Source organism: Pinus tabuliformis, chromosome 8 (assembly GCF_031772625.1).
Source record: "Pinus tabuliformis cultivar Carrire ecotype Pingquan chromosome 8, CPIR1, whole genome shotgun sequence".
Lineage (NCBI taxonomy): Eukaryota > Viridiplantae > Streptophyta > Pinopsida > Pinales > Pinaceae > Pinus > Pinus tabuliformis.
Window position 1 is genome coordinate 673,982,099 of NC_142294.1, and position 16,446 is coordinate 673,998,544.

Sequence of the window (16,446 nt, forward strand, 5' to 3'; positions counted from 1 at the left end):
AGGATAATCTATTTAGTTATATTACTATAGTATTCTTCTTCATCAAACAACTACCAAATCATAAACAATAAGGAGACAAGAGACATGGAATATATGCGATCAGCCAGGGTGGAAATCTCTCCCACTTGAGAGGAAAACCCAAACAAATTCTTATTCTTATAGAGATTTTAATTTATGAATACCAAGACCAAGACCCTTGACCTATTTACCTCTCCAAGAGCAAGTCACAAGGCTTCTTAGCTTAAACTCTTCTTCTTCGATTCAACGATTGTCCAACTGCTAACTTCTCTCTCCTTCTTGGCCACCCTTCAAATTTAGGCTTTCTGCAATTCTTGGCTTATTTCAGAAGAACTAGTTGCAACAAGTGGGAACCGTCACCACCTAGATTTCCCCTTGTTTCCTTAGCTTTAGATGGAAACTTCTTTTACTTAAACTCGACTTCATTTTTTTACTTGTCCTCTTCCCTAATTCGGTTCGTTGAGATGAGAGTGATACTCTTGGCTTCTCCTGCAACAGATGATGCCTCTCCTCTTCGTATGTGTGAGATAATAGGCCGAAAACATATCCAAAAATAAGTCAGATTCTAGTCCCTTCTTCTTCGCTTGAATGGAGGCTTCTCTTGTATGATTCTCACACTTGCTTCTTACTTCAGACCTTGACAAAAATTCTTGTTTACAAATGAAGGCTAAGCTGCCTATTTATAGTGATTTTCCCAAGTAACTAAGCCGACTTGAGAGAGTCCTAGGCCGACATGTCATTTAGTGTAGTTTCATTACTTCATCTTAAGGTTGACTTGGTAGAGGTGCTTGAGCTTGGTTTTCGAGGGTCTTTTGACTCTTTCAATGACTCACATACATATTTAACATTCCCAAGAAGGGTCCTTCATACATGACATTTACTCAATTTGACTTTATGACTAATCCTAAGAGCTCACAATGGGAGCCTTAACTAAAAATAAAATTCCTTGCTCATGAAACCCATGAGACAAGCATTACAAAAATAATTTTATTTTTCTTCTTTACATCACTTACATAAAATCACAATTACACATCATTATGAAGACCAAACCTGGTTACCATTTTCAACACATTCATCATGACTTTAGAATTTGTTTTGATATCAGAATTAATAGGTACCAACTATCTTCCATGGAAGATAAATATTGTTGATGTTCTCAAGAGTAAGAACCTATGGTGGTTGGTCGATGGTGAACACAAAGAACCCATTGATTCTTATGACTTGGCTATATGGGAAGAACAATGTAAATAGGCTATAGGACTCATTGGGCCAACTATCTTAGACAGTTTATAGGAACATATAGCAGTTGAAAGTAATCTAGTTGAGGTGTGGAAAACTTTATCTTTTGTATGACAACACTGATGATGTTATTGTCAATACAAAAGCATGTAATTTCTCAATACCTCTTGGTATGTAATAGAGGTTAGGTATTCCCATAAGTCATGTAGAAAAGTATATGATAGTATTATTATTGTAAAGTGGTAGAGTATTTATGGTGGAGCTCTTTGTAAGATTGGATAATTATGAATATAGTAAAGTCCTTATTGATTTCCAGTGGATGTTTCCCCAATTGGTGTTTTACTACATAAATCTAGTGTGTCATTTCCTTTTGTATCCTTTCTTTCTATTAATAAAATGTTGTTATTATGCATACGAGGTTAGATTAGTAAACTTATATTATGTCTTATATTGCCATATGTTTCTGGATATTTTCAATATACTAACATGATATCAGAGTAGTGTATTATTTTCTACTTCCTTCAATAAATAAAAATTGTAACAACGATTTTTTTTTAAGTTTTCATCAGATATAGTAGTCATTAAGGCTTCTACTTAGATCTAGGAATTTTCATTACAAAACCTTTTTTTTTAAATTGACTTCACCATTGGATCTAGAACAATGAAATCAACTAGGAATGACTATTGGTTTGCTAAATATGGATTTTATTTGCATATTTTTTAATTAATTTTGCCTTATATAGCTTTGGTTAATTTAAATTTGTTAACACGATTTTTTGAGATGTGTTTTTAGGCTTGGTATCTATCAAACCTAATTTTTGTACGAAGCCATTGTTTTTTACCAAGCCAAATGATTTCTTCTGAAACTGATCTTTTCTGGGACAATTGCCTATTTTTGGTAAATTTTTTTGACAAGAACAATTTTATGTGATGTATCATTTGGGCCTCTTCTCACCTCTATATAAGCACAATACGACCTATGCAAAATATGTCCAATTGATTTGTTGTCTTGTAGGGTTTGCTACAAATTAATTTACCTGGGAAACTTTGTTTGAGTTTTTAAATCCTCTGAACAAGTTTTTTAATCTCCATGGTTGTTAACAAGTTTATCTTGTAGAGTTATTCTCTACCAAAAATTCACACATATAAGGAAAAATATCAAGTTGGTTATTGAAAAAGTATATGGTAAACCTAAGCTATATCATTCATAGATGACCGATCACGTACCAGGCAACGGCTTCCTCGTGTTTAAGTTTGGTAGGGAGGGTTGTGGAGGTTATCTGGGTCAATGAGATCCTAAGCTAGCGGACCTAAAATTGTTGGTCCCAACACTTAGGAGCAGGTCTATCCAACGAGCTTGGCAAAGGGTTTAACAACATTATAGACCATTACATTGTTCATCTATTCTCTACATTTCTTCGCAAGTTGGGGTTGAAGGCAGATATCATCCATCTGCCTGAATCTGTCTGTGAAGATGGCCGAAGATGAAGCTCCCCTGAATCTGTCTGTGAAGATGGCCGAAGATGAAGCTCCGCCGGAATTGAAAGAAGAAGTCACCGAGGTTTGTGTTTTATATTTATTTAGGGGCATTCTGATAAGCTTTAATCTGTAGAGGAGTGATTTCAGGCAGACTGAGAGTAAAACGCCTAATTTTTGGTAGAATTGAAATCCCCACGATTTGAAATTCAAAGCAAAAAAATAAAAAATCATAAATAAAATGATGAAGATGATCTTAAATTTTTTTTATCTGCTGATGTGTACTCTACTTCTTGGGGTGTTGACATAAGTGTGGTCAACAAGAATAATAACCAAGACAAATTTTGTTATAGAACAAATTATTCTTCTTGCAACAAATACAAGGAATACATCTGCCTACGAAGGGCCTCTAATCTTACCCATTCTCTCACATGTTACAATGTATCTACATTCTTCTTATATGAATTTCTATGAATGTTATTTGGGGATGCATTCAACATAGGGAATGCACTCCCCACATTTCCTATGATCCTAGGATGTGGGCAATGTGGCTACTCCGACGGGGGTGATTCTTTAAGTACCTTTTTTGGGGGATGCTAGGAAACACTGACTTGTAACTTGGGAAGAGGGAACTTCTAGAAGCTCCCTTCCCAACAAAATGTGCCATTGAGAAAAAAATATTCTAAATTAGATAAAAAAAGCCCCAAGTCTTGAGCTTTACCCTTTAAAGCAGAATTACAGTTTGTATAAACTCCTCTACACTCACCCTGTTAAATTCGACAACTAGGGCCAAACATCACTTTGGACAACTCTTACGAGGCAATTGATATTTTTCCTAGATTCCTCTTTCCGAGAGGTGTAGGATTGATCTAAATATCAACCCATTCCGACATGTACAAATGAAGTTATGAATTTACTCTGATTATGGACAAACTGTCAAGGTTGGCCAACCATCAAATTAGCCCTCCAGCCTTCAACATTGTATATAAATACAAGGTGCCTCCTCCTCATTTTGGCAACACATATCATTCATCTTTCTCTCTCTCATCTTGATTGGGTATAGATTTCTGGGCCTCTCTCTCTCCACATGTGTGAAAGGAAGATTGTCTTTTCTAGCTGCTGCGTTGACCATATTTGACAGAAATTTCAGGAGGCCAAAATTTCAGGAGGTTGACTTTGACCAACGTTGACCCTGTTTGACTTCGGTTTTGTGAGGGAGACTTCTGTTTGGGTAGGATGTTGTTTTGGGCACAAAAATAGAGGCAGTTTGACCCCTGCGTTGACTACCCTAATTCAGTTTGTTGCGTTGACTTTTGTTGACTAGATTTGACTGGTTATTTTCGAATTGTTTTGGGCTGCATTATCTTGCTGTTGGAGGCTGAGTTGACCAAGGTTGATTGAGCTGTTTTGGAGGTCAATTTCAACCCTGTTGACCAACGTTGACTGTCTAGTTAGGGCTTTCTGTTTTTGCTGTTTTCACTGATCAGTTTGGGCAAGTGAATGTTGTAAATTGTACTCTCTCTCTTCACTAAACTTTTGAAGAATTATAAGAAGAATTGATCAAGGGTTTCCCTACATTGGAGTTTGTCCCTGGCTGGTGCCATATCTTGTGTCCTCTTGTGTTGGCTTGTCTTCTATTGTTATTGTTTATGTTCTATCTGCATTTTACTATCATGTTGATGTGATTGCTATACTGGATATGATATTGGGCTAATAAAGAAAATTGAAGTAAAATTGCTCTAAGCATAGAACATACCATTCCTATCCTAAAATTAACATGGTATCAAAGGTGAGGTGAAGACCCAAGCAAGAGTGAAGAGAAATCACTAAGAGGAGCAATCATTGAGCAAGAACAAGTCTCAATGGCCTCCACATCCTACTTCAAGTCTGATGATAAATTTCATGATAAGTCTAATTATCATGCATGGAAGATGTCTCTTGATTTGACTTTAGAAGAGCAAGATGTCATGGATTATGTGCAAGGAAAGATTTTGGAACCTCCTTCAAATGCACCAGCGTTAAGGTTGAGAAGTGAAGCTGATCCAAACCTTTACTTTAAGGTTGAGAACGATAGACCCCTCATCTTGGTACTCTATGTGGACGATCTTTTTTGACAGGTGTAGACCCTCTTATTCATCAATGTAAGAGAGAGTTGGCTTCCGAATTTGATATGAAGGACCTAGGACTGATGCATTACTTCCTAGGGTTGGAGGTCTGGCAAAAGCCAGGGGAGATTTTCCTTTCTCAAGGAAAATATGTTGTGAAGCTACTTGAAAGATTTGGGATGGTGGACTGCAAGTCCGTGACTACTCCGATGGAACTTAACTTCAAGAAGTTATGCGAAAGTGCTGCGGGCCCGATTTGGGAAATCCTTCTGAGTATCGTCAACTCATAGGGGCCCTGATGTTCTTGGTGAACTCCCATCCGGACATATGTTTTGTAGTGAACACATTGAGTTAGTTTATGGTCGAGCCTCATCATATACATTGGATTGCTGCCAAGAATCTCTTGAGATATCTCTGGGGCACAATCACTTATGGACTAAGATACACTGTCAGGAATGTGAGGCTCCATGGTTACTCTGATGCAGACTGGGCTGGCAGTGTGGTGGATCGCAAAAGCACATCAAGATGTTGCTTCTCTCTAGGTTTTGCTTCAATATCATGGATGAGCAGGAAGCAAAAGTTAGTTGCTTTAAGCACTGCTGAGGCTGAATACATTGCTACTAGTTTGGCCTCTTGTGAAGCTGTCTGGTTGAGGAAGCTCTTTAGTGAGCTGTTTGGACATGTGCTGGATACCACTGTGATCTTCTGTGACAACCAGAGTGGGATTCAATTATGAGAATCACATGTTTCATGATCGCTCCAAGCATATTGATATAAGGTACCACTTTATCTGGGATATGGTACAATGGGGAGCAATAAGGTTCCATCATATTGGGACTGATGAGCAAGTCGCCGATATTCTTACGAAGCCCCTTGGGAAGATCAAATTCTTAACCTTATGAGGGTCTTGTGTGAGATGGATAGTGAGCTCTGGGAGCTCCGGGGGGCTTAGGGTATTTCTTGGAGCGATGAGCGACCATAGGGTGACTCACCCTCCCCTAGTGGTGTGCTGTGTACAGGGTGAATGGTTCACCTTCCCTCGTGATACCCCATGGGGGCATATGCATAGGCCGAGTGGTTCATCCTCCCTTATGGCATATGAGCAGAATGAATGGTTCACCTTCTCTTGCTGGCACATCTTACCCATGCAGTCTAGGACTCATGGGAAGTACCTCTCATTTGGACAATGAGTAGAGAAATGAGGATAGGGACCATAGTACTATCGATGGACGCATTGTGTACTACCGCACTCCTTATGCTAAGATGTTGATATTGATTTGGGATCAATGGAAATTGACTATGGGTCAGTTAAGAGTGGTATGACACACACTGTTGTTGGAGACTGACTTCATGTCAATGGAGAATGGTATGATACATTCTCGATAATTTCTTCTTTCTTCATGGTTTATCAAAGCACTGCAGTGATAGGGATGGTACAGATTGTTAAACAGTTTGGCAGGTGATGTTCGTTGAGAGGGATTGTTAAATTTGGCAACTAGGGCCAAACATCACTTTGGACAATTCTTATGAAGCAATTGATATTTTTCTTGGATTCCTCTTTCTGAGAGGTGTAGGATTGATCTAAAGATCATCCCATTTGACATGTACAAATGAAGTTATGAATTTATTTTGATTATGGACAAATTGTCAAGGTCGGCCAACCATCAAATTAGCCTCCTCCAACTTTCAACATTCCATATGAATACAAGGTGCCTCCTCCTCATTTTGGCATCACATCTCATTCATCTTTCTCTCTCTCATCTTGATTGGGTACGGATTTATGGGCCTGTGTCTCCCCACACGTGCGAAAGGAAGACTGTCTTTTCTAGCTGCTGCGTTGACCGGATTTTACTGAAATTTCAGGAGGTTGACTTTGACCAGTGTTGACCTTGTTTGACTTAGGTTTTTTGAGGGAGACTTCTGTGTGGGCAGACATCTATTTTGGGCACAAAAAAAGAGGCAGTTTGGCCCCTGCATTGACCAGTGTTGATTGCCTTAATTCAAATTGTTGTGTTGACTTTTGTTGACTTGATTTGATTGGTTATTTTTAGTCTGTTTTGGGCTACATTATCTTGCTGTTGGAGGTTGAGTTGACCAAGGTTGACCGAGCTGTTTTGGAGGTCAAATTCAACCTTGTTGACCAACATTGACTTTCTGGTTAGGGCTTTTTGTTTCTATTGTTTTGACTGATCAGTTTGGGCAAGTGAATATTGTAAATTGTACTCTCTCTCTTTGCTGAACTTTTGAAGAATTATAAGAAGAATTGATCAATGGTTTCCCCACATTGGGGTTTGTCCTTGGCTGGTGCCATATCTTGTGTCCGCTTGTGTTGGCTTGTCTTCTACTGTTATTGTTTATGTTCTATCTGCATTTTACTGTCATGTTAATGTGATTGCTATATTGGATATGATATTGAGCTAATAAAGAAAATTGAAGTAAAATTGCTCTAAGCATAAAACATACCATTGTTATTCGAAACTTAACAGTTGCATTTACATGTATGTTTTTCATATGTTTAATTTGTTTTTTTAGTATTTTAGGTAGGGTTCCCTATGTTGGGTACATTGATATGACAAATTCCCTAAATTTTGGGGGGTGCTTTCACATGTCCCATCGATGTGTTTCCATTTTCTTGCATCCCAGTGTCTTGAAAACTTTGTAAAATATTAATCTCTATGCATTGGTAAGAGTCTTTGCGGTAGTGTATGAATCAAGGGGGTAGTAGAGGCTATCAAGAAAGAAAGCATAGCTAGTGCTTACTATAGTATAATGAAATGCCTTCTCCTTGATAAAATAACAAGTTCCCAAATCTCCTACTCGTACTCTGGCAGGATGAAAGCCTTTGTCTGGTGGTAGAAGTGGGATGGACCACAAATTTGCCAATTGATGAGCTATGGCATGACAATTGGGAACCTCTTTCAAAAAATGATGATCATTAGACTTTTCCCTTGCCAAATGCGCATTTGGTGCCTAGTTAGTGTAGCGAGTGATTTTATATTAGTTAATATGGTTAGTGGTGTTGATTTTTCAAGTGCAATAGATACAAACACAAATTTTTGTAACATTGATAATCACTTCAAATTATGTAGATCTTCTTTTAACAATTCATGTTTATCATTAAGCAATTACACTTCAGAAATTCAATCATAAAACCATAAGGACAATAGAGATCACAATGAACAAAGAGAACACAAGATTTACCTTGGAAAAACCTACTTGGGGGAAAACCCAACAACCTTTTCCTTAGAGAAATTCTTTAGTTCAACAAGAGATACATCTAATGCAGATAGACAACTATGAGGTCAAACTGACCAATGATGCTATGGTCAAACCTGGTCAAGCAACCCTCATGTCAAGTCAAACTTCTTCCCTTCAACTTCGGCCTTCTAGAATATGCCCAGAAACTTGGCCCTGTTGCCTAGGACAATCTGCTCATGATTTCGTCCTGCTCAGAATATGCTGCTCATAAATTCACATTGTCACTCATAAATTGCCCAAAAAGCCACACTTGCGAAGTCAAGAGATAGAGAGATAAATGTTAGAGATGAATTGGTTCTTCTTGTCCTTCTTCGTCCTTCTCCTTCACTTGGATACCCAGACACTGTGTTGTCTTTTGTGAGGTCAAATGGTGCCTTGTGGAGGAGGTCAAATCCTCTATATATAGTGATTGTGCTATTTGAATGGGTGTGACTCTTCACCGGGGCCGACTTGACTCGAGGGAGGGCCGACTTAACAAGTCTGGAGCCAAAAATTCAAAATTCTCTTTTAAATCTGACTTGAAGAACATGTCTTATAATAATTCTTCAAGGGCTAATCAATGAAATTGACACGAAGAACATGTCTTACAAATACATTATACATTTCAAGGGCAAAGATATAAATTATGAAGACTGACCATAGCTAAAAAATTCAACACTCCCTCTTATCTAGGGAGGTATTCATAATGACTAGACAAATGTTTTTTTGTTGACAAATTTCTCTAAGAAAGGGTTATAACAAATCATTATCATAATCGAGTTACAAGTGTGACACATGGTAAAACAATAACATCAACCAACTACCATAATTGGGTCAAACATCTTTGACACATGGTAAATCAACAACATCAACAAGTTACCATAATTCGGCTCAGTACCTCAGATCAATGGCATATCCTCACCATACTTCGGGTCGGTACTTTAGACACATGCTTTAGACCTATGGTATCTCCTCACCATAATTTGGGTTAGTACTTCAACCACACGGTACATTATTTAGCATCAACTAGTCACCATAATTTGGGTCGGTACCTGACACATGGCATCCAGACTAGTCTTGGCCCACCATCATTCGAGTCAATATCTTTAACACATGGTGAATCTCTAAGGGCCACACTCTCACTGAGTAATTCAAGCCCTGATGCTAAACAAACCTGATGCTCTAGGACCATTCTTCCTCCTTCGTGTCAACATACTAGACATAAGAAGAATGTCAGCTGTATATTGGACCATTCTCCCTAATTCGAGTCAATATACTTTGACATAGGGAGAATGTTAGTCCATGATGCTATCTCATGAAGACTCCCTCTCAATGAAAGAGGCATTCTCAACAAGTCCATGCTTGTCCCTGAAGTATACAAACTTTGCCCTTGACAAAGGCTTTGTAAGAATATTAGCGATTTGCTTATCAATAGAGACATACTGAAGCTTGACTGCTCCCTTCTATACCATGGCATGGATGAAGTGATACCTGATCTCAATGTGCTTTGACCTATCATGGAAAACTAGATTCTCTGTTAGCGTAACACAACTTTGATTATCACAATATATCACTGTCAGCTTGAGCACATGATCAAATAAACCTGCGAGTAACTTTTGAAGCCACACTGCTTCACAACTCGCTAAATTGGCTGCAATATATTCCGCTTCAGCAGTATTGAGTGCAACAAATGTTTGCTTCCTGCTCATCCATGCAATCATAGCGGAGCCCAAAATGAAGCAACCTTCAGATGTACTCTTTCTGCCTTCAACACTCCTTGCCCAATTTGCATCTGTATATCCCTACAACTGTATATCACTGTTTGAGACTTATCTCAAATAATAGTCAACTGTACCACTCAAATATCTCAATACATGCTTTGCTGCAATCCAATGATCATGTCTAGGTTCCACTTGGAACTGGCTTAGAGTATTCACTGCAAAGCAAATGTTCGACCTGGTATTAACTAAATACATTAGTGAGCCAATTAACTTTTGATACATGGATGGATCTACCAAATCTGATTCAGTGTCTCTTAACTTTCTCAGTTTTGTCACCATGGGAGCTGCCATCGATTTATAGTCCATCATCCCAAACTTCTGCAAGATCTTGATAACAAACTTTCCTTGACCAAGGAAGATTTCACTAGGCTTTGACCATACTTCTAGCCCCAAATAATAGTGTGCATCAACCCAAGATCCTTCATATCGAATTCAGAAGCCAACTCCTTCTAACTTCGAATAATGAGATGCTCCACACCTATTAGAATTAAGTCATCAACATATAATAATAGAATCATAGGTTCATTCTTCTCGACCTTGAAATACAGGTTTGGATCAACATCACTTTTGGAGAAACCAAGTCTTGTCAGGTAACTGTCAATTCGAGAGTACTAGGCTGTAGGTGCTTGTTTAAGTCCATATAAGGCTTTCTTCAACCTACAGACATGAGACTCTCTTCCATGAACCGCAAAGCCTTGAGGTTGTTGTTCTATGTACACTTCTTCCTCAATCACACCATTGAGGAAAGTAGTCTTTACATCCATCTGATATAAATTCCAATCCATAGAAGAAGCAATAGAAATAATAGATGTAATGGTAGTGTACTTAAAAACTGGAGCAAAAGTCTCATCATAGTCTTCTCCCTCTTTTTGGGAGAACCCTCTTGTTAAAATTGGCAACTAGGGCCAAACTCCATGTGGGTCATCTTATTCATGGCTGATAATATTTTTATTAGACTCCTCTCGTCGAGAGGTGTAGGATTGATCTAAAGATCATTTGATTCTGATAAGTATTTATGGAGATATGAATTTATTTTGATTATGGAATAATTATCAAGCCGACCTACAACTCATGTAGGCGCAGAAACCCAACAGTCGCATCTATTCAAACATCAACAGTTGTGTATAAATACAGGAGAACTTTTCCTCATTTGCACTCACTCATCTCATCACATCTCTCTCTCTTGCGCAGAAAAGAGGCTCTTCTCTACTGCGCAGAAAAGAGACTCTCTCACACATGTGGAAAAAAGTTGTTGAACCTGAAGCTGCAACTATAGATCCAAAGTTTCACCAACGTTGACCATCAGATCTTCTCCTCTCAATTGCACTGTAGGTCCATCTGGACCTCCTTTGAAGGCCACATTTTTTGGTGGTGGAATCAAGCCGATCCGACAGTCGATTTGTGAGATATTGACTGCCCTAGTTTTGATGATGAAGCCGCTAATGCTGATGTTGCTGATCTAGGGTTTGCTACTGTTGATATAAATCAGATTTATTGTACTATTTCTCTTTGCTGAATTATTGAAGATAAAAGAAGATTTGATCAAAGGGTTTCCCCACACATTGTGGGGTTTGTCCCTGGCTAGCCGCCACATTTTGTGTCTCTTGTCTTGGCTTGTTTTTTGTTGATCGTTTAATGTTCTATCTGCACTTTACTTATGCACATGTGATTGCTAATCTATGAATATTAATAAGAAAGAAAAGTAAATTGCTCTAAGCATAGAACATACCATAACTTAACATGGTATCAGAGCTGAGGTGAAGATAAAGCCCGAGCAAGAGCAAGAGCAATCACCGAAGAGAAGATTGGCAGGCTATCCTACAAGAACTATGGGGTCTTCAACACTCTTTCCTGTCGAAGACAAGCTCCATGAGAAAGCTGACTATCACGGATGGAAGATGTCTATCGATCTTTACCTTAGAAGATCAAGGAGTGTTGGATCATGTGAAATGTAATATTGTTGAGCCTCCATCAAATGCATTCATTGCTGTTAAGAACAAATGGAAAACCGAAGAAGTCAAAGCAAAGAAGATCATCAGGGACTCTATTGACAAGCGCTTGGTGGCCTACATCTCCGACTTGAACACCTCTAAGGAAATACTATAGACTAGTGAGTTTATTTAAAGTTAGTGATGCAAATCAAGTTTTGTTTCTTAGAAATAAGCTGAAGGAAATTAAGAAGGATAAAGATAAGAGTATGCAAGCATACTTCTTAAGAATCACAGAGATCAGGAACGATCTCCTCTCTATTGGGGAGACTATTACCGATAGGGAAATGGCACTCACGACTCTTGGAGGATTACTATCCGAATGGTACTTGTTAAGGACTGCTCTTCTGAACAATAATGTAATTCCTGGTTTCGAGGAATTAATGGCTAGATGCATCTAGGAAGAAACAAGGGTAGAAGAGCAAGAAATGCCCATGCCTAAAGGTCCTCCTGTTGCCTTTTCTTCTCATGCTAAGAAAAGAAACACTTCCAGGACTAAATAAAAAAGAAAAGGCTGGACCTAAGGGTGGAAGAAAAGGACGATGTTACATTTGCGATAAAGCAGGTCACTATGCAAGGGAGTGCCCTGATAGAAAGGACTCACATCGGGACGATGATCAAAATCCCTCTCATGGCAATCAAAGGAATGGGAAATTCAATAGCAAAGGTAAAAGGAGTGCTTGGAATAAAGGAAGAGGACAACCATTCAAGAAGGCTATAAATTCCAGGTATGAATCCAACATTGTTGAAAATAAGCAGGATGAATATTATCTAACGGCTGCTCTATCTACCTCTGCTCCTTCGGACTCAATGGGAATTTGGCTCATTGATAGTGGTGCCTCAAGGCACTTCACTAGTTACAAAGAAGTTCTCCACAATCTGATAGAGAAAGAAACTAACCTGGAAATTGTCCTTGGAGATAATATGAAATATCCCGTGAAAGGTGTAGGCAATGTCTCTCTTAAATTGAATCAAGGTAATACGATCCACTTACAGAATGTATTATATTTACCTGACCTAAAAAGAATCTAGTATCCATCTCGGCAATGGAAGACAAAGGCTACAAGGTAACCTTCAGCAATGGCAAGGTACGTATATGGAAAAATAATGTTAAAGATGCCTTTACTCTTGGGTTTCGTGTTGATTCATTATATCAGGTCGATGGAAGTCTGCTAGGTGTCATGTCTTATGACACATCTCTTCAGTCCAAACTTTGGCATCGGAGGTTTGCCCACCTTCATTATAAAGCTCTACCCAATGTAAGACAAATGGTGACAGGGATGCCTGAATTCCAAGTAGAGAAAGAAGGTGTATGTCTAGGATGTGCCGAAGGAAAGCTCAAAAGGGGACCATTCCCCTCAAGCCAAAGCAAGACCTCCGATATATTACAGTTGGTTCACTCAGGCATATCTGAGGCTGGCATTAAGAGGGAGACTACTACACCATATACCCCTGGGGCCTGAGCATAATGGTGTGGCGGAAAGGAAGAACTGTACGATTGTGGAAGCTGTCCGTGCCATGCTCCATGACCAAAGACTTCTGAAGTTTCTATGGGTAGATGATGTAACAATCCTTGATGTGGAGGAACCCATGGATCCTATTTATCCACCTGAGCCTTCCTCTTCTAGGAAGAGGCCTTCATGGCTTAGGGGGCTACTTGATGATGCTAAAGGACACGCTGCACCCCGAGGAACCTTCTGTGAAAGTAAGAAACCTAACAGGTGTCAGGGATACTTGACCATCATGAGCACGATCATACAAAACGAGCCTTCATCATTCTCAGATGCCATTAAGCATCAAGTATGGAAGGATGCTATGACCGAAGAATATGAGTCTATTATGAAGAATGATGTTTGGGACGTAGTTCCCAGACCCCAGGACAAGACAGTTGTTACTTCTAAATGGCTTTACAAGATAAAGCATGCTATAGATGGAAGTACGGAAAAGTATAAGGCACGTTTTGTTGCTCGTGGTTTCTCCCAGAAGGAAGGTATAGACTATGATGAGATATTTGCACCTGTTGCCAGATATGCGACCATCCACTCGATCATAGCCCTTGCGGCTTCACAAGGATGGAACCTGCATCAAATGGATGTCAAGATTGCGTTCTTGCATGGTTCGATCAAAGAAGAGGTCTACATGGAGCAACTCGAAGGATTTGAGATTTATCATCGAAAATCTCATGTATGCAGGTTGAAGAAAGCTCTCTATGGGCTTAAGCAAGCACCCCGAGCATGGTATGAGAGGATCGATAGCTACTTGATGATGTTGGGATTCACTAGGAGTGAAGCCGATCCTAACCTTTACTTTAAGGTTGAAGATGACAAACCTCTCATACTGGTGTTGTATGTGGATGACCTCTTCCTAATAGGTGCAGACCCTCTCATTCACAAATGTGAGAGGGAGTTGGCTTCTGAATTTGAAATGAAGGACCTAGGACTGATGCACTATTTCCTAGGACTTGAAGTTTGGCAGAGGCTAGGGTAAATTTTCCTATCTCAAGGAAAATGTGGTGAAGATTTTGGAAAGATTTAGTATGGTGGTCTGCAAGCCCATAACTACCCCGATGGAGCTTGACTTTAAAAAGTTAAGCGGTAGTGCTGCTAGACCTGTTTTATGAAATGCCACCGAGTATTGTCAACTCATCGGAGCATTAATGTTCTTGGTGAACTCCCGTCCAGTCGTATGCTTTGTAGTCAACACATTGAGTCAACATATGGTTGAACCTCACCACATACATTGGATTGATGCCAAGAATTTGTTGAGATATCTTCATGGCACAATCACTTATGGGTTAAGATACATTGCCGGAGATGTGAGACTACTTGGATACACTGATGCTGATTGGGCAGGCAATGTGGAGGACCGTAAGAGCACTTCCAGGTGCTGTTTCTCCTTGGGATCTACTTCGATATCCTGGATGAGCAGGAAGCAGAAGTCAGTGGCTTTGAGCACTGCCGAAGCAGAGTATATTGCTGCTAGCATGGCCTCCTGTGAGGCAGTGTGGTTGCGAAAGATCTTTAGTAAGCTGTTTGGATTTACATTGGATACCACCGTGATCCTATGTGACAACCAGAGTGGGATTCGTCTATCAGAGAATCCCGTATTTCATGATTGCTCCAAGCATATCGATATCAGGTACCATTTTATTCGAGATATGGTGCAGCGGGGAGCTATAAGGCTCCAACATATCGGTACAGATGAACAGGTCGCCGGCATTTTGACAAAGCCCCTAGGAAAGGTCAAATTTTCGACTTTTCGAGAACGACTTGGTGTCATTCAAGGACCCTCCGATGAGGGTCCTGTATGATGCATTGAGCGCTGGGAGCTCTGTGGGGGGGGGTGGTGCGGGGTACTTCTTGGAGCGACATATGACCACAGGGTGATTCACTATCCCCTGGTGGTGTACATATACACCCCGTGGCGACTATGTAGCAGGATGATTGGTTCTCCTGTGAGGTCTGGATGATGTGTTCTCTATGACAACTAAGTAGCAGGATGATTAGTTCTCCTTTGAGGCCTGGATGATGTGTTCTCCATGGCGATTATGTAGCAGGATGATTAGTTCTCCTGTGAAGACGGGATTGATTAAGTTCTCTTGTCAAGGCATCCTACCCATGCAGTCAAGGACTCATGGGAAGTACCTCTCATTTGATCAATGAGCAGGGAAATGAAGTTAGGGACCATAGTAGTATCGATGGACGCATCGCTGTATCTACTGTACTCCCTACTCTAGGATGACCTTCATTGATCTGGGATCAATGATACTGGTCTGGGACCAATGAGAGTGGTACATACTATGACGCTGACTTCGGGTCGGTTGAGACTCGTCTGGGATCAGTGGTACATTCTCTGAGACTGCGATACTGATCTGGGACCAGTGGTAGGAGTGGTACATACTATGACGCTGAGTTCGGGTCGGTTGGGACTGGTCCTCGGACCAATGGTACGCACTTTGAGATTGACTTTGAGTTAGTGGAGGATGATACTGGTCTAGGACCAGTGGTAGGAGTTGTACTCACTATGACGCTGACTTCGGGTTGGTTGTGACTGGTCTGGGACCAGTGGTACATACTTTGAGACGGACTTTGAGTTAGTATGATGCATCCTTGATCATTTCTTCTTCTTCATAATTCGGACAAAAGCAGAGCAGAGCAGAATAGAGCAGAGCAGTACAGATCAGTACATGGCAGAACAAGACAAAGCGGAACAGGGAGAATAGAGCAGAGCAGGTCAAGGGTGAGGCTGCACAGGCCAGTGCATTTGATGGATGAATAGTAGTGATCGACAGACAAATTGCAGATGGAGTTCTCTCTAGTTGAGAGGGAGTGTTAAAATTGGCAACTAGGGCCAAACTCCATGTGGGTCATCTTATTCATGGCTGATAATATTTTTATTAGACTCCTCTCGTCGAGAGGTGTAGGATTGATCTAAAGATCATCCAATTCTGATAAGTATTTATGGAGATATGAATTTATTTTGATTATGGAATAATTATCAAGCCGACCTACAACTGTAGTCTCAGAAGCCCAATAGTCGCATCTATTCAAACATCAATAGTTGTGTATAAATACAGGAGGACTTTTCCTCATTTGCACTCAC

General features: G+C 39.9%; 1 protein-coding gene across 1 annotated transcript in view; it reads left to right on the forward strand.

Annotated features, from left to right (window-relative positions):
* The first annotated feature begins 2,235 nt into the window (after positions 1-2,235).
* The window catches only part of LOC149237371 (eukaryotic translation initiation factor 2 subunit beta-like), a 69,457-nt gene continuing 55,246 nt past the window's right edge, over positions 2,236-16,446 (forward strand). Inside the window, exon 1 of the mRNA XM_089372636.1 lies at positions 2,236-2,818. Coding sequence (XP_089228762.1) covers positions 2,732-2,818 — 87 coding nt within the window. The 5' untranslated portion in view covers positions 2,236-2,731. The remainder of the gene's footprint in view (positions 2,819-16,446) is intronic.